The sequence below is a fragment of the Schistocerca gregaria genome, chromosome 7 (assembly GCF_023897955.1).
Source record: "Schistocerca gregaria isolate iqSchGreg1 chromosome 7, iqSchGreg1.2, whole genome shotgun sequence".
In the NCBI taxonomy this organism is placed as follows: domain Eukaryota; kingdom Metazoa; phylum Arthropoda; class Insecta; order Orthoptera; family Acrididae; genus Schistocerca; species Schistocerca gregaria.
The window spans coordinates 539,530,149-539,551,471 of record NC_064926.1 but is presented as its reverse complement, the minus strand read 5'-3'; the positions used below and the strand labels follow the sequence as shown (position 1 = coordinate 539,551,471).

The 21,323-nt window shown below is 40.4% G+C and overlaps 1 protein-coding gene across 1 annotated transcript in view; it reads right to left on the bottom strand.

Moving 5' to 3' along the window:
• Positions 1-18,035, bottom strand: part of LOC126281762 (toll-interacting protein-like) — a 51,831-nt gene extending 33,796 nt beyond the window's left edge. Inside the window, exons 1-3 of the mRNA XM_049980960.1 lie at positions 17,790-18,035; positions 17,506-17,673; positions 5,386-5,519 (exon numbers count right to left, since the gene is read on the bottom strand). Coding sequence (XP_049836917.1) covers positions 5,386-5,519; positions 17,506-17,673; positions 17,790-17,837 — 350 coding nt within the window. The 5' untranslated portion in view covers positions 17,838-18,035. The remainder of the gene's footprint in view (positions 1-5,385; positions 5,520-17,505; positions 17,674-17,789) is intronic.
• Between the last annotated feature and the right edge of the window lie 3,288 nt (positions 18,036-21,323).

Below are 21,323 nucleotides of genomic sequence, written 5' to 3'. Positions count from 1 at the left end.
AGTGGGATCATGGTGATAACACATACAAATAGTAACCAAGTTTGGACATTATTCTCAAAGCACATTACTAGTCCTATTGGTAATGTAAGGCCCTAACGAAATGTAATGGACCTGAATGACACACGAATAACAGTTGGTACTAATCTCCAGGACCATTAGAGGAGGGTACAAAGAAAACAGGTTTTACATCTAATCGATGAAGTGGTGCGAATAAATTCATGGCCACGACATGGAAAGAGCTTCTTTCAAAGTTGAACAAACTTCCATGTCTACAATTGTAGTATGTAAGTACAAATGTTTTGTAGGGGTCTACTGCAGTTGCTGTTGACGACTAAGGTGCCAGATACTTTACCACCTGGACAACATTTACCAAATAAACATGTGCCTCAACCCAGGATCGAACCATCGACCTTCTCCATGCTAACTGAAAACTCTATCCACCGCACCAACTGTACGGCACTACTAATGTTTGCTGACAGAGGTAGTTACCATACATGAGGTTACAAATAGTAACCAGATTGCCACCCTTTAACATCCTTTTTCTGACAGATGTACTTGCTTGCCGAAATTTTGTGAGAAGCATTTTTTTTATTGTTGGCATGTGAGGAGCCGTGCTGCAAAACCAGAGTGCACAAATTTCACTTCACCCTGTATATTAGCAAAATTATTGGTTCCTCAAAAATGTGTGTGTATTCCATTTGTTTAAATGGTTTTTTGCTTACTTTAGAGGGAATAAATAGCACACACTATCCGTTTTAACTGTTTCAAAAAGCTATTATCTTTATCAGTCATTGCCACAAGACCAATCACCACAGATGCCAGAGCTTTCTCCTCCTCCTCCTGAGGCAATATTTTTAGAGCCATACATAAATGAACCTGGTGCATGTATTAGGAACAGGAAACATGCTGTGGACTGTCCTATGTAATAAATTTATTTATTTATTTATTTATGCATTTATTTTACCTGGCAAGATTAGGGCCTTCAGGCCCTCTCTTACACCTAACCAGGCATACTCAGATTGAACGAGTTACAGTTACTAAATAACATTAAGAACATTTAACGTATTATGCAGTATTGATGTCAAACGAAAAAAATTTGAGATTATAACAGTAGTACAATGATAGTTATAACAATAAAAATAATTATAACAATCAACAATAATACTGATAATAATAATGATAATAATAATAATAATAATAATAATAATAATAATAATAATAATAATAGTGACTAAGTATATGAAAGTAAACATACATTTCTTTTGTGAATGTCAGTTAGTTGGGAATTTTCTCGTTATATTCTTGCAGCTTGTGAGTTATTCTCATCAAGCAGAGACATAAGACGATAGAATGGGGTGAAAGAGATATATAAGAGGTAGATAGGTTAGAGGAAGAGAAAAAGAATGGTAAAATTCGAAGCTGTGATGGAGAGAAGAAAGAAAGAGATGTTAGGGGCACAACAATGGTGGCTATACCGTCCCTAATATGTAAGTTTTGAGTTCCCTCTTGAATGTTGAGTAGTTCTGGATAAGACGCAGATCACAGGGGAGTGTGTTCCATAGTCGTATGGCTGAGATGGAGAATGACACGGAGAAAGATTTTGTGTTATGTAAAGGTACAGCCAAGATGATAGACGTATCCGATCTGGTATTGCGATTGTGGAATGATGATAGATGTTTAATGTGAGAAGATAAGTATTGAGGGCACCAGTGGCTAAGAAATCGATGAAGTAAGCACATCGTGTGGAGATCGCGTGCCTTATGTGGGCGTATCCAACCTAGCTGGGAGTATGAAGGACTGATATGATCATACAACCGAATATTGCACACGTATCTGACGCAAGCATTCATCACTAGCTCGAGGCATCTAGAATTTTCACTATTTGTGCCGTGTTGAACTACATCGCAGTAGTAAAGATTAGGCAAGACTAGTGTTTGGACTAATTTTTGTTTAACATGGGTTGGAAATATTTTTCTAAATTTTTGAATTGCATGTAGGGAGGAGAGCGATTTCCGGCAAGCTGTGACTGTTTGTTCTTCCCAGTTTAGGTGTTCATCCAAGATTATTCCAAGGTCTTTTACTGTTTTTTGGTATGGTAGTTGGGTACCATTGAGGAGTATTTTAGGGACCGTTTCGCGAAAGTACCGGCTGATTAACTTTGGATGAGATATAAGTGTGACCTGGGATTTCTTGGGGTTTAGTTTCAGACCTAGGTTCTGTGCCCATCGAGAAACAGAGCAAAGATCTGCGTTCATACTCGCTACTGCGCCAGCAATGTTTTTGGGGCTTGCACTTATGTACAGTTGGATGTCGTCAGCATATAGATGGTAGCTGCAGGAGTGAATCACTGAAGAAATATCATTAATATACAGTGAGAAGAGTAGTGGACCAAGGACGGAGCCTTGGGGAACTCCAGAGTGCACGCTTTTCCATGATGACTTTTCCGACCCACAAACGACTTGTTGACTTCTGTTTTTGAGGTAGCTGTCGAACCAGTGTATTGCGCTGATTGAGAAATTCAGCTGTTTCATTTTGATTAGTAATATATCAAAGTCAACTGTGTCAAAAGCCTTGCTAAAGTCGAGCAGTGTTAGGATAGTAGCTTCACGTCTGTCCATAGCATGTTTAATGTCATCAGTTACTTTGATTAATGCAGTTGCTGTACTATGGTGCTTTCGAAAGCCTGACTGATATTCGTCATGGATGTTATGAGTTTTGAGGTAATCCGTCAGCTGTTCGTGGACGATGTATTCTAGGGCTTTAGATATTGCAGGTAGTATACTGATCGGCCTGTAGTCACCTGGCGACTTAGGGTTGTCAGTCTTGGGTATAGGATGGATTAAACTTTGCTTCCACTCAGTAGGGTATATACTACTGACAAGAGACAGGTTGAAGATGTCTGTGATAACTGGAATAATAGTGGCTACGACGTTTTTAATCATGCCAATGCTCACTCCATCATTTCCTACTGCCTCGGAAGAGATTCTCATAATTGCCTTGTGTACTGTGCCGGTAGTGACATGTTTTAGGAAAAACTTGTCTCTCAAGAGATTGATATCTTGGGGCTGGTAATTTGTCGCTTCGTGGCAGATTACAGCTGTTGCGAAGAAATCGTTTAATTCTTCTGCAGACGCTTGATAAACAGCGTCATATCTTCGCTTCCCTATACCAAAACTGCGCAGCTTTTTCCACAGTGCAGCAGGTTTTGATATGCCGCATACGACAGAGCGGGCATGTCTGAGTTTGGCATTTCTCACGCTTTGCTTCGTTCTGTTTCGGAGTTTCCTATAAGCTTCGTACACCTCGGGAGTTGGGTTACGCTTGAAGGCCCTGTGTGCAGCATCACGTTTATTCATTAACTGGCGTAATGCAGTGGTGAGCCATGGAGCAGGAGCTCTCTTTACCTTGACAGTGCGTTGAGGAGCATGTTTATCATACAGTGCAATAATTTTGCTACATAATTGCCGAATTTTTCCGTCTAAAGTCGGTTCATTGCTTATATCATGCCAAGGGATGTCTGAGCAATCCTTTTGAAGAGCGTCATGGTTAACATTTTTTAAGTTTCTGTAGGTTACCAGGTGAGATTTTTCTTTGGTAGTATGCACTGAGTAATTTAAGAATATCACGTCATGAGCAGAGAGTCCTGGAGCGGATGTCTGATTGGCGCGGATTATTTTATCTGGTCGCTTTGTTGCTATTATATCTATGAGTGTGTGGCTGTGTGACGTGTGATGAGTTGGGTCCAGCGGTGTTAAACTCATATCATTGGAGTGGAACAGTCGCCTTAGTTTTTCGGCAGAGGGAGATTTTAACTGTAAGTCGATGTTTGTGTCGCCCATAATGATTATGTGTTCATACTGTGTCACGAGTGAGGACAGGGCAGACTGAAAGGAGGACATGGCACCGACGTTTGGAGGTTTATAGATTACTCCAATTAGCAGTTTCTGATTTGATGTATTTATTTCGAAAAACAAGAACTCTGCTTCTCCTTCGCCCTTTGCATCCGATGTGCATAGTACAGTAGGTGTCAGATCAGAGCGAACATAGGCACCCACACCACCCCCGCGTCGTGTTTCACGATCTGCCCTTAGGAGAGAGTAACCAGCGATTCGGATAGCGTCGGAAGAAATGTTTGGTTTCAACCAAGTTTCAGAGACGAGGATAATGTGGAACAGCGATTGGCAGAACAGGTCACAGAACTCGTCGAAGTGAGCCGTTAGCGACTGCGCGTTCGCGTGGGCCACAAAGAGCCCGCCGCCGGAACCGGTCCGTCCCATTGTGGCCGCCTGTAGGACCGAGCGCGCTCCGTTTACCTGCTGGCCGGAAGAGGGACAAAAGCTGGATTTTGTGGGGGAAGACATGTTTACAGGTGTCCAAGGTCGTGACTGACTCAAGCGTCTGTGAACTAAAGGTGAAAAACACGCTGGAAGTATCGGAGAAGGGAGCGAAAAGAAAGATGGAAAGTGGCAGTAGTGATTACGAAAAAGATAATAGTAGTAGTAGTGGTAGTGGCGAAGATGAAAATAACAGATACAGAAAGGCGGTTGTAAGGAGATTCCTCTTAATGGAGAATGTTAATTCCCATTTAACTGACAATATGAGTATACATGAGCACTTATGATAGACAAATAAAGAAACAATATTTATGTGAAATAATAGACTGATTTTAAATAGAGTACTTATGGTACTTATAGAAATAACGGAGCTATATTTAAGCTAAAACATGAAAAGAAAGAATAAAAATTAACTTATATTAGACAGATTACAATATGAGACTTTGTGTCTCGCGAGATTTCGCTCAGTCTTTCAGTTCGAACATGTTCGTCACCGTTTTCCTCCCTCCTTCCGTCTTGACTACGATCCTGCCGTCCTGGGTCCATACATTTTGAAGGCCGAACTGTGTGAATACACTTGGAATACAATTTCGCAAGTCTTTTTTCCATGTCATGTGACAAAACACTTAAAGTTTTAATTGACATTGCAAATATATGTGTGCTTATAATGGAGATCATAATTAGGATTTGTCTGACATTCACAAACACCTGTGTAACACCTGCATTCTTTTCACTGTCTTATTGCCATGGGCTTCTGTCAACACATGCAGGGCATCCGGTTGTGATTGCCAAACACCATACAGAATCTGACTTCCCTACATTGTCTAATGGATGAACTGTAACACAAAAACAACCAAATACTGTTTTGATTATGGTGTCACTACTTCAACTGATTACAGCTACAAGCCACTCCCACCCCATGTATGCAGCCTCTGCTGGTGACTGACAACTGCCAGCAATCAACCTGCCATTAATTTCAGGAACTTTCTGACACCATTCTGATATTTAGACAGCACTGCAGCTGTAAAATAGTAAATACCAATATACATACCACTGTATAACTTTATTCCATCTTGGATTTTTGCCGCCATTGGGATCAGTGTGTGTTTCATAAACACAGTGGCCAACTCTTAGCCTCACATAAGGATCCATGCGAGTCATTCCATAATTTTTAACTAATTTTGCCTGGAACACACACACAATGAAGTAATTAAATTCTATCAAAAAGCAGGTCTTATAAATATGAAAATCCACAACTAACTAATGTTAGAAGTTGACCTTAGGCCCTGTAATGAAACTACAAAGAGAATGTGCTAAGTTCACAAAATGACTATTGCAAGTGACTGATCCAATGACAATGACACTAAGTTTCCACTAATAACTTGATGCAAATTTTCACTAGCCTTTGTGTGGAAAACAAACTGTTTCTTTGATGTACTAGATCCAGTCAACAAAAAATACCGTTTCCTAATTGTTTCATCCAGAACTACAGCAAAAATCATACATGTCATTTCATATGTGATATGACTGGCCAACAGATTGTTCACAATATGTTCAGGTATACTTGTATCAGTTGTTAGAGCAATCTTCGCATCTATAGATATTATACCTATAAGAAGGCACTTTCACTAAAAAGTCTAAAAACTCATGTGAATGAAATTTCTATTTCCAGAACAATGAAGAAAATATTATAAACTCCTTCCTTCATTTCACTCGTAGCTGGAAACAGAGGGGCACTACAAAAATTTTTAGTTTCAATTAGAAACAAATCAATTTCATCAAACTTATGTTGTCATCACAGTGTCGTTGCAAAAATAACTACATGCAAATCAACAATAGTACAGCTATGTAGATAATAGTCAACTTGGTTGAATGGTGTAAATGTACTATTTCCTAGGGATTACAGAAGCGTCCGATTCCACCCATCTGCTTTGATCCATGATGTCACCAGTAAGGCAGAAATGATCGTTCTCAATGTCTCCAATATGGCACCTACGACGTTATTACATAAACAGGACAACAAACATGAAAATACATATAAAACCAACAAACACATCTCCCTCCAAAAATATAATCAAACTAATGATGGGACCAGCACGGGAAATTGGGAGTTTCTGGGTGGGGACAAACTAAACACACACACACACACACACACACACACACACCACAATCCCAAACCACACAAAACGACGACATAAAAGTGCCCCCAAATTCCCAAATTCTGCTACACTTACAATATGGACAGGATCGGTCACTTCCCTTCATCTACATAGTTCAACCACAATTGTTGATACCACAAAATAAAAACCAAATACTCCAAAAATTATAATCACACTACAACTATTGATACCACAAAACCAACACCTAAAACAACAAAAATTGAAATCAGACACTTCCCTTGACCTATATAGGTCAACAGCAGCTCCTCCTCTTTCTTTTAGTGTTCAACCCTGAGGTTGGTTTGCAGCGGAGTGCCATTCCTCTCTTCTGTCTGCCTTGCTCTTCATTTCCACATATGTCTTACATCCAACATCATTCATGATCTGTTGCATGTATGATAATCTTGGTGGCCCCCCCCGATTCCTTAGCTCCTCCTGCTATTGTTCCAATGATGTGTCGTAGGATGTGACCTACAAGTTTGTCTCTTCTTGTTCGGATGTGCCTTCACAGAGATCTGGTTTCCTGTACTTTTTAAGCACCTCTTCATTTGTTACTTTGTCTCTCCAGCTGATCATCATCATCATCATCATCCTTCTTCTATAGCACCACATCTCCAGGGCCTCTGGCCGTCTTCTCTCTTCTCTTCCAAATGTCCAAGAGTCACATCCATACAGGGCGACACTCAAAACAAAACCTTTCATGATACGTTTCCTTACTTTCAGACCGATGTTGTTGCTGGTGAGTAAGTTCCTTCTCTGATTAAATGCAATTTTGGCCTTTTGTATTCTGGTCGCAATTTCTTTCCGGCTTCTACCATCTCTTGTGATTTGGCTTCCCAGGTAAGTAAATTCCTCTATCACTTCCAGCTCCTCTCTTCCAATTTTCATTCTCAGAGTTCCATATTCTGCTCCAGTGCTGCATACCATCACTTTAGTCTTTTTCTTGTTTATTCTCATTCCATACTGATTGCATTGAATTTTTCCCATTGTTCTGAGGACTTCCTCTAGATCATCTTTTGTCTCCATGGCTATAGCAATATCATCTGCATAACATAGCATATCTATCTTCTGCCCATTAATTTTGACCCCCACCTCAATAGTTTCTCGAACTTTGTCTATAGCTTCCTGGATGTAAGCATTGAATATAAGAGGAGACAGAGCAACCTTTTCTAATATTTGCTTCTTGTTCATGGTGACAGTTCCTAATCACTGCCACCTCATTCTTATAGAAACTGAGTATCACAGGGATATCTTTGTACTTTATTCCACTTTTCCTCAGCACTCTGAACATCTCTTGACAGACAACATTATCAAATGCCTTTTCCATGTCTACAAAGGCAATATAAGTTGGTTTATTTTTCTGTAATTGATTTTCGATAACGAGTCTCAGTGCCAGAATCACCTCTCTTGTTCCCAATCCCTTTCTGAAACCAAACTGATCTTCACTGAGCATATCCTCCACTCTCTTCAATTCTCTTCAGAACTATTTTTATGAGAATTTTTGAAGCATGTGATATTAGGCGTAGAGTTCGGTACTGTTCACATTTTGTAGCTGCTGCCTCCTCTGGTATAGGAACAATGATACATTTCTGGAAGTCAGTCTGTATCTCTCCTGTGTTATAGATGGACCTAATAAGTTTAAGCAGCATCATTTTTATACTGTCACCAGCATTCTTTATTAATGCGGCAAGGATGTCATCAATACCTGTTGCTTTGTTGTCCTGTAGTTCTTTTAGAGCTCAAATTATTCTTGCAGAATGTCATCTCCCTTGTCACCTTCGTCTACTTGGTCCTCTCTTCTTATTACTTCCTCCAAAAGAGGAGTCTAACTCCTCTTTCATTTCTTCTTCCAAGTCCATATTTGCCAACAATTCTTTCCTTCAGTTCTTCACCCATAATCGCGTTCCAGTCCCCCATGGCAATCAGGTTTTCATCTTCCTTAAAATTTCTCACTGCATTACTTATTTCGTCGTATATATCATCAATGACTGCATCTTCTTCTCTGGATGTTGGCATGTACATTTGTATTATCACAGTGTCCTTTGGTTTAGTACAAGTTTGACTAGTATTATTCGAGAGCTATATTGCACATCTCCCTTGACACGTGAGCCATAGTTTTTCCTCAGAATTATTCCAACTCCTCCCATCCCTGGTCTATCTTGGTCAGTTCCAGTGTGAATGATTCTGTATTCTCCAGCACAGAAACCACCTGGCTGGGGCCATCTCATCTTCGATATGCCTAGGATATCTATTTCCAGTCATTCCATTTCAAGTTTTACATTTCCTAGTTTGCTACGCTGAAGCAGTGTTCTCACATTCCAAGTGGCTATGTTAAAATTGGGGTTCTTTTCCTTCACATTGTCTGTATCTTATGCACTCCCCACCCGGAGATCTGATTAGGGGACTATTTTATCTCCGGAAAATTTTACAGAAGATACTGACATGGTTTACTGCTGATGCTTGGGATAACCATAGTTCTTTAATGTGGTGGTTTCCCACTGTCTTCCACATCCTAAGCCATTGACCATCAGGGTTCTTCCGCCTTCAGAAATAATTTCTCATTTCCAGGGCAAGAGGGTGCCCTGTCCAGCAAATACTGGGATGATTACTTATCCCGGTCATCCCTTGGTCCCTGTCTAGATTAGCCATCACATGAAGTGACGTTGCACACACACTACCGCGTGGAGGTGTAGATCAGGAGCTCACAATACCAAAACACACATAGCTATGACACATTGGAATCCGACACTTCCCTTGAGCTATACAGGTCAACAGCAGCTCATGATACCAAAACACACACAGCTACGAGGACAAATTGGAATCGGTCACTTCCCATGACCCATATACAGGGTGTTTCAAAAATGACCGGTATATTTGAAACGGCAATACAAACTAAACGAGCAGCGATAGAAATACACCGTTTGTTGCAATATGCTTGGGACAACAGTACATTTTCAGGCAGACAAACTTTCGAAATTACAGTAGTTACAATTGTCAACAACAGATGGCGCTGCGGTCAGGGAAACTCTATAGTACGATATTTTCCACATATCCACCATGCGTAGCAATAATATGGCGTAGTCTCTGAATGAAATTACCCAAAACCTTTGACAACGTGTCTGGCGGAATGGCTTCACATGCAGATGAGATGTACTGCTTCAACTGTTCAATTGTTTCTGGATTCTGGCGGTACACCTGGTCTTTCAAGTGTCCCCACAGAAAGAAGTCACAGGGGTTCATGTCTGGTGAATAGGGAGGCCAATCCACGCCGCCTCCTGTATGTTTCGGATAACCCAAAGCAATCACACGATCATCGAAATATTCATTCAGGAAATTAAAGACGTCGGCCGTGCAATGTGGCCGGGCACCATCTTGCATAAACCACGAGATGTTCGCTGTGTCGTCTAAGGTAGTTTGTACCGCCACAAATTCACAAAGAATGTCCAGATAGCGTGATGCAGTAATCGTTTCGGATCTGAAAAATGGGCCAATGATTCCTTTGGAAGAAATGGCGGCCCAGACCAGTACTTTTTGAGGATGCAGGGAGGATGGGACTGCAACATGGGGCTTTTCAGTTCCCCATGTGCGCCAGTTCTGTTTATTGACGAAGCCGTCCAGGTAAAAATAAGCTTCGTCAGTAAACCAAATGCTGCCCACATGCATATCGCCGTCATCAATCCTGTGCACTATATCGTTAGCGAATGTCTCTCGTGCATCAATGGTAGCGGCGCTGAGGGGTTGCCGCGATGGGTGGGATCGGACACCTCTGTTGACCCATTTCCTGACCCTACTGTGATGAGAGAGTACTTCTGAGTCAAACTTAGAAAAAAGTGCTCAGTAGTTACCTATCCAAAGTCCCTGTTTTCATAGAATGGATTAAACACAAATTTAGATACAGATTAAAATAATTAACAGTGACTGATAAATGTTGTTTTGCCCTCTACAGAAAATAACTGCAACCCCATCCTGATCACGATCTGGCCCAGATCCTGAAAGGATGACACCGAGTACTATGTGTAGTAGGCTTTGCGCATTCCATCACAGTGCGAATTATGTGGCAATCTGCTATACTTTTAACACTCACCCTTTCTTACAAAGGGAATGTCTGCAAAGATAACATATACAGTGAATAAAAAGTCAATGGCAGACCAGTTTTTTCATTAATAAATCCCATTTTACATAGCATTTTAAAGGATAGGAAGGAAAGGGAGGGGGTTGAGGGGAAGGGCTATAGTTTTAAGTCTTCAATTTTTTTTCTCCTTTCTTCAAATACAGATGTGGCTGCACAAATTTTGTGAGATACTATCCTTGAAACATTTTTCCCCCTTCAAATTTAATAGGTGAAGATTTCACGGTGACAGGAGCTACACGGAGGTCCCAGCAGAGGGCTATGATCTGCATTCCACTGATAATCTCACCCAAGAGTGGGTGTCAGGGCACTGATGCTCTTCATATACCAAAAGAATGTGATAAGTTGTATGACGACAAAGTCACTGGATGGCGATTGCCTTTGTGGGCAACGGTTGGTACCTGTAGTCCCAGCGAGACAAGACCAGGGTCCAGTAACTACAAAGACTAGCAAGATCCACATTATAAGAGGTGTGGCAAGAAAGCAGAGAGCATTCATCTACCACGTGCATCTTGTCATTAATTGTGAATAGGGAGCCGCCATCTCAGTTTGTTTTAATAAAGAGGCTGCCAAAAAATTGGACTGTACAACAATGTCAAAGCACTGGGTAGCCAAATAGAGTTCTGGGGGCAGGGTGGACTGAGACGACGACAGAAATGCGTAACATGCATTTTTGCAGGAGATACTCCAACCATAGGAAAGGGTCCAAGCAGAGGCCCTCGAATGGTGCCTTGGAATTGGCATTCAGGTTTGTTTTGTTTCGCTTTAGGGCACAAAAAATAACTGTGGTCATACGTGCCCAAGTGAAAACTGTAGAACACGATCACAGAGAGGAGTTAACTACTATATGTCAGTCCCAATGGGCAGAATAGGAGACAGCTAGAAACAGGCATGTGGAAAAAGGGCTAAAAAAAGACACCATACAGAAATGGAGGTCCAAAACTAAAAATTAAATGGCCTTTACCATATTGCTTCAGCAAATAAAAAGTAAAACATTGTTGACAGCCCACTCATCATTCACTAAAATGGCTCATAAATCAGATGGCAAACCCAAGCTGGAATGTAAATTGTTAAACAAAGGGCATTCCAGCAAGAGGTGGTGGACAGTTAAAATTGGGAGGGGTGGGGGGGGGGCAATGTGGTTGGGTAGCGCCACTTAGCAAATGACAATGGCTGAAAAGGCAGTGCCCAATGCACAGCCTAGTTACAATAATCACCTCCCAATAGGAGGGCCGAGAGGAGGTTGTCCAAGGCGCTAGGAGAGGCTTAATAAGCCGAACCTTACATACAACACACCAACAGAGGAACATGAGGACCCTGAGGTTCAACAATCCAACACAATCTGCAGCTACCATCCTCTCAAGCAGTTTGCAGAGCATGCTGAGGAGGCTAATCTATCAGCAGTTGTTCATACACATTCGGTTTTCACCTGGCTTAAGGACTGTAATGATAACACTCTCACCATTGCAAAGGGAAGACAGCTTCAAGCCAATTATAGTTGAAGAACCTGAGTAGATATAAAATTTTGAGTCATATTCAGATGTTTGATCATCTGATTAAAAAGGGAATCATGGCCAGGGGCTGCATCATGAGATGAGACACGAGCCTGAAGCAGTTCCCAGTCAGTGAAGAGTTCATTAGATAATTTGGCTTGGCAGAGGGGTACAGTGGGTGTTGAAAAATAGGCAGATGTCTTTAACTTGTCGTTTCTGCATTAGAAAGGAAGATGGATAAGAACGACACATCGATGCTGTCATGAAGTGGGTCATGCGGTGTTCAGCAAGAACTGATGCACTGCTACAAAGACCACCCAAAAGCACATGATACAGAACAGTTTTTGATCTCTAGAACACAGCCAATCTTAGGCCTGACCTGGGTGGCATATGTTCCAAAAGAGAAGACATAGTGCCCTCAGTATTTCTTCTTGCTGTACTTAATCAGGTAGTAAGCTTAATGCAGGACTGCTTACACTTGAGGCAGCCAGCATGTGAAGGATGCCACTTGGGAATGTCGCAGAGCCCACGACAATTCTGTATAGCAGCTACAACATCTTTGGTCCAACACAGGACCGGCAGGCAGCAATGTGAGACTGTAGAGAGAGGAATAGCAGTTCCAGTAGCATGGGTGATAGCATCAGAAGTATCTGCCACAACTTCTTCAGTGCAATCTGATGGGAGGAGGGGACGGGGTGTGGTGAAGGTGACAGCAGGGGAATAGTATTGTCTGTAGGGTTTTTGAAGAGCCCATCATGGTAATTGGTCTGATGGGCCGTAATAAAGTGACAGCACCACAGGCAAGTGGTCACTGTCACAATGATCATAATGGGGTGAGCAATGTAGCAAAGCCATGAGACTGAAGGAATTCATATTTAGGTTGACTGCCGGAATAGGTGCCATGAACGGCACTGAATCGGGCACGAGTGTCATCACTGAGGTGGCGCAGATTGAGATAGGAATGGGACCAGTCAATCAGAAGGCCCTTACCAGATAAAATATTACTTTTTCACATGGGGTGGTGAACAGCGGAACCCCAAGTAGGAGAAAATGGGGACAGCTGTTTGATTATGAATTGTGATCAATGGAGTAGTTTTCACCCACACCACAACTACTTCCAATGTGGTACGGAGGGGAATCCACTCACACACAACGTCTGTGCGAAGCAACATACAGACTCCAGTAGCCCTCCCAGGACCTGTACAATTCTGACAAAATGCACAGTTATAATGAAGTGTCACACAATGGTCTTCAGTGAAGTGAGCTTCTTGGAGGGCAATACAGACTGCAGAATAAAAGGAAATTATGTTGTTGTTCCAGACAAATGACAGTAGTACCCCACACAGTTCCATTGGATTGCATCCTCGTCGAGTGTGATGGAGCCACAAGGACCTGTCACATCCCAGGACTAGGGTCTGTCACCGTGTATGCAGGACAACGTCAATTAACATTGGTTCAGAATATGAAAGTATAGGAGGATCTGGCACCTCTGGAATCATTGAAACAGCTTTCTTCTTCTTCCTCTCTTGGTTAGATTTTGGTTGGTCATTGGGCCATCCCTAGTTTGGGTTGCCATCCGTTTATTTAAGTTCAACTTTTGTATGCCTGTCTCACCTCACCTTATGTTCGAGTTAACTTCTCAGGCCAGCCCTTCGAACACTTCTGAGCAGCACTTGTTCTCTTTGTTTTAGATTTCTATTTTCATTTTAGTTTGAAGTATTGTGTGAGGCCTTTGGCTGTGTACCAATTCAGTTCTTTTTAAATTTTACATAAAGGCCTTCAGTGATATTAAATTAAAATTTTGAAGATTGTTAAAAAAAAAGTTTTTTTCTTTAACATTGGTTCTACCTGAAATTGTTTGTAATCCAGGCCCTAAGCTGTTAGTTGTTCCTTGTGTTGTGTGTGGCTTTCAGCTGAGGATTTACGTGAACCCCTTATAATAAGGCCTTCGGCCGTGTGTATTCTTTAAAGGAAAATTTTTTTTGTAAGAAGGAAAGGGTTTATTTTAAATTGTTTGTCTGACTTCTTGTTCAGGCCTTCACCCGCTGTTTCAAATTTATTTGTGGCCTTCAGCCATGCAATAAGTTGATATTTCTTTAATTAAGCTTCCGGCCATTCTGTTGTAAGTTTAAAAAGAAATATCTCGGTTGGAAAAATTGATTATCAATGTGTTTTGATTACAGATTTCCTTCAGAAATGTAGTGTAGGCCTTCAGCTGCCAATTTTTTTCAATTGCATGCTTTATTTTTAAAGGAAAAAACTTACCTTCTATTTTTAATGACTTTTGATGTGGTTTTGGGCCTTCAGCCCCAAAAGCATCTCAAGTTCTTTAACTAGGCCTTCAACAGTATTGTTTAATTGTGATCTTTCAAAGCAATGTGTAAATGAGTGGTTCTTAGGAAAATAAAGTTGTGTGTTTGACTGTGCAACTCACAGTAACTGTTTACAGCCCCATCCACAATCATAACTTTATCCTGTGCGCTCTCTGAGTACCTACCAAGCAGGTCTCTCTCACTGATTTCTTTCTCCCCAAATTTGGCAATTACTCTTATGGCAGAAAGAGCTGAACCTAAACGTCTCAGCATGTATGTTATAAGGTTTTTCCATTTAAAGTTTAAAATAATAGGCACACCCATATACTTAGCGCTGTCTACCACAAAAGATAGGAGCTTTTTTTCTAAGTTTAAAGCTAGTTCATTTGTGCAAAACTAGTTACTAACTTCAACAGAAACATCATGGTGAGTAGCAATCTATTCATTTCATAATACTGTCAAAGGTTAGTTTGACCAAGGGACATACGCTGGTTTATTCTGTGAAAGTTTCTCCACTTCTGTGTAACCATCACACTCTACAACCACTTGAAACTGTTTACTATAGCCAAGTCTTTTCTCCCTCTACATTTTCCCCCTTCATTTTCACAATCCTTTCATTACCTGCGAGGAAGTTATTCTGCACTGCTGACCACCCACCGTGACTCACCAAGCAGATAATGAAGCATCCCTAATTGTATTATTCTAATATCCAAGTGTAACTTCCAGCATCCGGACGTCATGTGCTTACTTAGGCATCTCATAAATTAATGACTCTAATAAAATATTGATTGGCTTAGCCTCTTTTCAGTGTGTAACTGATGATTTTTATTATTCAAAGTTTTTATTAAGTGCTCAGTGAAAGCACAAATAGCTACCTCAAAACGTAGGTCTTTCGAAATACAAAATTTCAACAATGTACGAAAAGATAGATTGCTACGTGCCATACAGGAGACATGCTAAGCTGCAGACGGTCACACTTAAAATACACTTACATAAAGCTTCCGTCCCCCAGCCTTCATCACTTGGAGAGAAAAACACACCATTCAAACACACCATTCAGCTCAGGCTGAGCTGCTGGAGTTGGCAGTCATGTGCTCAGGTGGTGTGCTTGCTTTTATGTATGAAGGCTGTGGCTGAGAATTTTATATACATGCCTTGTAATTGTAGTTGTCTGCACCTTAATGAGTCTTCTTCATGGTAAGTAGCAATCTATCTTTTCTTACGTTGTTGATATTCCTATCTAGAGTTTCCATTATTTGAAATGCAAAATTTAACAAACAGCTTATCCTATTTCTCCACATGACTGATACTAGCGAGTAACTGATCTTATTGAGAGGCCTAAAAATGGCCCATTGTAAGCTATGGAAACACAATGCATTAATTATATATCACTCGTGGCCGAGAACATTACATAAGATTAGAGGACTGCAACTTTTTACTGTCTTATTGGATATACCATACTCTACACACCCTTTACGAATATTTCATTTAGTCATTGAGGATGGTAGCTTATATGGCTATGTGTACCAGACTTGTGTAAGTCCAGTGGAGATGGAAAGTGTGGTGAAAATTGCAATACCGCCATTCTGCTTTGTAATTCTCTGTTTTTAAATTGCGATTTTGCTCATTGTCTGATCTGTTTGCAGATGTCGGCGTGTTGTGGTTTGTTGTGGTCTCTGGTGGTATGTCCAGGGTTTTCGTTTGTGTGGTGTAATGGTCTCAGTTTGCTTTTGCTCATTATCCAGAATTGTTCGAGTGTCGGCTGTGTTTGTGGTGGAACTGGTTTTAGTGAGTTAAAGATTTTGTGTGAAGGTTAATTTAGTGTTGTTCTCTGTACATCATGTGGTAATTTTCATCAAATTAATCAGTGGTTGTTTTCATTCAGGAACGGATATGACGGATAAAATTAATAGCCCTCAGGTCAAGGGAAGTCTTTGATACCAATGTGTGGCTGTGTCTGTTGATATTGGTATCGGGAGACGTTTTTGAGCTATATAGGCCAAGGGAAGTGTTTGATCCTAATTTATGGGATCGGGAGCTGCTGTTGAGCTATACAGGTCAAGGGAAGTGTCCGATTCCAGATGATATTGTGTTTAGTAGGTATTTGGGGAGTTTTGTGATGTCTGTTTTTTTCATCATTTTGTGTGGTTTTGTATGGGGGGGGGGTGGGTGTCTATATTTGTTTATATTTAGTTTGCCCCCACCCAAAAAGACCCCATTACCTGCAATTGTCCCGTTAGTGTCATTAGGCTTTTTGTGGAAAATGTGTGTGTTTGTTTTTTGATGTATTTTCGTCCTCATAATGTGTACGTACCGAATTTATATGCAGCATATTGGAATCGTGGTTTATGCTCGTTTCCGCCATATTTGCGACGTCATTGGTCAAAGCAGATGGATGGGATCGGATGCTTGCGTATTTCCATTTAACATACTTGGCAGTGTTAGTTGTAGAGGGTTGCCAAATGCCTTTCTAGTCACAATTCTTGTTTCTGGGAGATCTGCTTTCAAATAACAGTTACAATGTCACTGAGAAGGTGTTAAATTTGGAACTAGCATTATGCTCAGCTGTAAACTCAATAATTTTTTAAAACTTACTCTTAATCTATCATTAATCCCCTGATAGTTTTATCTTGGCATTTCTGGGCTGCATATGTTGCTAAGTTATGTAATACGGCTGATTGTTCACCACAATCTGACAATTGATATGTAACAGCATTGGCATGGGTTACATGAGGTCTTGAATGAAACTAGTGCCTGTTAGCATACATCTTGAGTTACTTGATACCTATGGAAAATTAAATGACTTGATATTAAATTGTAATTGGGTAAGTAATATGGAGTTACTGAACAGAATGTTGACATATTGACATGACCAGTCTGTGACGAAAATGCATGTAACGGTACCAATGTGTGAATGCTGCGTGTTACTAATGTCTCAAGGTTTCCAAAACGGCAATTTATAAATCACTTGGTCGGTGCTACAATAACTGCCTCACAAAGCGGTAGGCAACTACGAAAGATGACGTCGTGCCTTTAGAAAGTATTCAGTATCATTCATTTGTCATGTTCTGCAGTTACCTGACCAATGGTAATACTAAGTTTTCCTGTAGTGTTCTGTGCATATGTCATTCCGACCATCTGATGATGCAATGCCAGAGCAGCCTGCTGATCAGCTGACTCTTGTTGCTGTTGTCGCGTGTCTGTCGAAATACGCAAGAAATCTGGTGGCAATGCACCAACAAACACCTGTAACACACATTAGCATCTGTAAGCTGCGCCTCATCTACTCCTTAAGAAATTATAATGAGATATGCATAAAAATAATAAATATTTGCAGAACGTTCTAGGGGAAACAGACATACTCGTTTTCTTCTTTCAGCATTCCTTTCCACAGCTGACTCGGCAGACATTTTTAATCGACTTTTTCCGCAAACTGTCAAATAAAACAACTAAAACTTCCAGTTCCTTAACTCAAAGTGTAGGTTACACAACTCACAAAGCAAAACACATCACTCCTTAATCAGAGATGCATACATAAAACAGAGCTGTCAATGTGTAATGAAATCTAAGTGCTTTTTTTTAGTCGTTGTACGGGGGGGGAATCGATACTCCAATCGACTGCAGCGCTGGTTCAGCTTTTATCTCTGGCACGGGACGTAAAGTCGGGTTAACATACGTTTCTACTGTGGCGCGACAGCTATGGCTTTCTGTTGTGGCATCACCAGCTAACATTCACACAGAACGCCACAAATTCTGCGTAGTTGCACAGCTTTCAATATGGTGCCAACTGAAATCATATGTGCGGATATGAATTTCTAGAGCTGTGACAAGAGTTAAATATAAGGACGGTACCCAGATCTTAGATCCGAAAACAGATTTCACACAGGGATAAATCAGGGGGCATTTTCAGAGACGAAAATGCTGTCTGCAGTCACAAACTAACCAACAACTAGCATGTAAATATCATCTGCATCAGCGTCATTGTTCCAGATTGTAAATTCTTATTGTATTAGTTGGTGTAGGCGTTTCGAATAACTAATTTTTAGTTTAATAGCTGTCACATCACACTCTGGAGCTATTTCCTGCATATAATGGGCAATATATAGAATTTTTGTTCTCACAAATCAGGAAAGTATACCACTCGCTGTTTTGTTTACCTATATTAAGTTTATTTATTTACTTATCCAAATATCTTTTAAGATTGGCCGGTCGGAGTGGCCGTGACGTTCTATTCGCTACAATCTGCAGCCGACTGACCGCTATGGTCGCAGGTTCGAATCCTGCCTTGGGCACGGATGTGTGAGATGTCCTTAGGTTAGTTAGGTTTAATTAGTTCTAAGTTCTAGACGACTAATGACCTCAGAAGTTAAGTCGCATAGTGCTCAGAGCCATTTGAACCATTTTTAAGATTGTGGGATGCATCATTGATTTGCAAATATTGCCCCACCCCCCCTCACCCTCTTCCTCACCCCCCCACCCCCTCCCAACACACACACACACACACACACACACACACACACACACACACACACACACACACTGCTGCTGTAGGAAATCAAACATCGATTACCACTGTTGTAGTTCCAGAACCTGCGGAAGTGTACCTTCTGACCCCTGTTTTCACTTTATTCGCAATACAATAAAATCACACTGAAATCGAATGGAGTACAACAGCAATTACTGCATGGTAACTGCGACAGAATGCCTGTATTTCGAAATACTGCCACCAGGGAGGAGTAGTGGTAGGAAAGTAGTGTTACAAAGTAGACCCAAGCTGAACTTTTTGTGGCGTGACCAAAGTTCGTCCCTTACTGGGAGTTCAATCATGAAATTGCAGTATGACACTGGGTATGGCGACACCTTTGTTGTATGTGTGAACCCAGCTTAAGAGAGCAAAACAAAACAAAGTTCATTTATTTTATTTATTTATTTAGTTTTGGTCCTGTGACAGCTTGTACAGATATAGGACAGGTCAATAAATGATACAAAAAGTTAATAAGACCAATACAATGCTGTGCATTAAATTAATACAATATTACATGTACAACTAGTACACTTTAATAAACAAATAATGCTAAAAAATTTGTTAATTTAACATTATAAAGTTCTGTTTCATTCTGAGAGGTCGATCAGAAATGACTTGAGCTTTTTTTTGAACAAGCTGTCTTGCTTTACCATCTTGTTTTCGTGACATATCAAATGGTGGATATATTTTACATTGTGTCTTCTTCCACAAGGGAACCATACACCTGGAAACGGAAAATTATTAAGATTCATAGTAATTAAACAAAGGTGATGCCTACACTACTCATAAATATGGACACAAATTGCCGCAGTTAACAAGAAATTAACTTTTATAAAGTGAAAAAGTTGCTCCATTCAAGGAGAAAAATATTGTTGTTCCTGACATTATTTGTATCATAGGAAAAAACAGTGGATGAGGTAAATAAACTCTATATATTCCCTTATAAAAACTGTTTGATGTATTTGTATGTATGTATTTTGGCTAGCAAATAAATGTCTTTGTTTTTAAACGTTGTTTCACTTGACAGCAGCATACCATACAAAACTGACTAAGATCATATTATGAAATATACTTTACCTATTGATGAACTATATGACCGCTAGTTCTTTAATATAGACACAATATTTTGGCTTTTAGCACCTTAGATGGTAACGGTGTCTCATAACATCATATTCATCGTTTGGTACTGAGCTAAAACCGTCCTCACAGGGGCGAGTTAAGCCCTCGCACATGGGCTGAGTCAGCCAACGGTGGTGTGGCGCTCTACGAGATTTGTTGGACTTGGAGTAGGCATTTTATCACATGAAACGTGAGATAAGTTCCGTCATATTTCTATGACATACCAATAGGAAGGAAGAATGCTCCCTACATCACAAGCAGGAAGCCTATTATATGCAATGGATATATGCTGTTGCTAAGTACTAGCACAATGAACGTCTTGAATCTTTATTGCTACGATATGTTGTAACAAAATGACGGGAAATGTCATATGGGTTGTTAAAGAATAGGCAGTTGTAATACAACGTCTGATTTAAGATTCATTAGAATGTGTTATAATAAAATGTCATTAATAATACTTCAGCGATTAAAGCCCTAGGAGACTGTAACATAAAATACAAGGTAGCTAACTCAGAGATGGAGCATAGCATAGTTGCTTGCCGCACCACATTACAACGTGAGGGTCGATTAGTAGAAGGTTCACATCCTGCCGTATACTACTTTTTTCATATTCAAATTTTCTGTAAGGTTCCAGTCATATAAATAATTTCTGCAGCACTTAATGTTTTGTATATATAAGTCTGTTCTCTCTCAGGAATGAGTTTGTTTGATTTTGGTGCCCAGCCTTACTGGTTGGATATATATCTTTTTTATCTTGTTATGTGTCCATAAATATTGGAGTTCTTATTTATGTGTTCCACAGACAGAACAACATGAGTAGCATATGGTTAAGTAAGGAAACGCGTTACCAGGAAGTAACACGTCGATCACAGAGTGGTTAGACATACCTTGCCTTGTTGCCAAATCTCAGTTACAGTACCAGCAGGAAGAAGACGAACCGATGTGTCCTACAGAGGGCTGGGAAGTGACCACAGCTGGCATCTCAAAGACGTGGCTGGCATGTCCTGGAATACGTAATGCGTCTGATTCGCATTTCTGTAACTAGGTTTAGCGACTGGAGCGTAGTTACGAATAATACTCAGCACTGACTGTAAACTAAGCATCATAAATCAGTAGCTTTCATAGTTGTTTTTATATTTCTTTCGTAAGTGTACTCAAAACTAAGAAACTCAATCATATTGTAATAAAAGCAGATGTGGTACCGAATGTATAAAGTGATACATAGTATAAAACAAACAGTTACAGCTTCTCT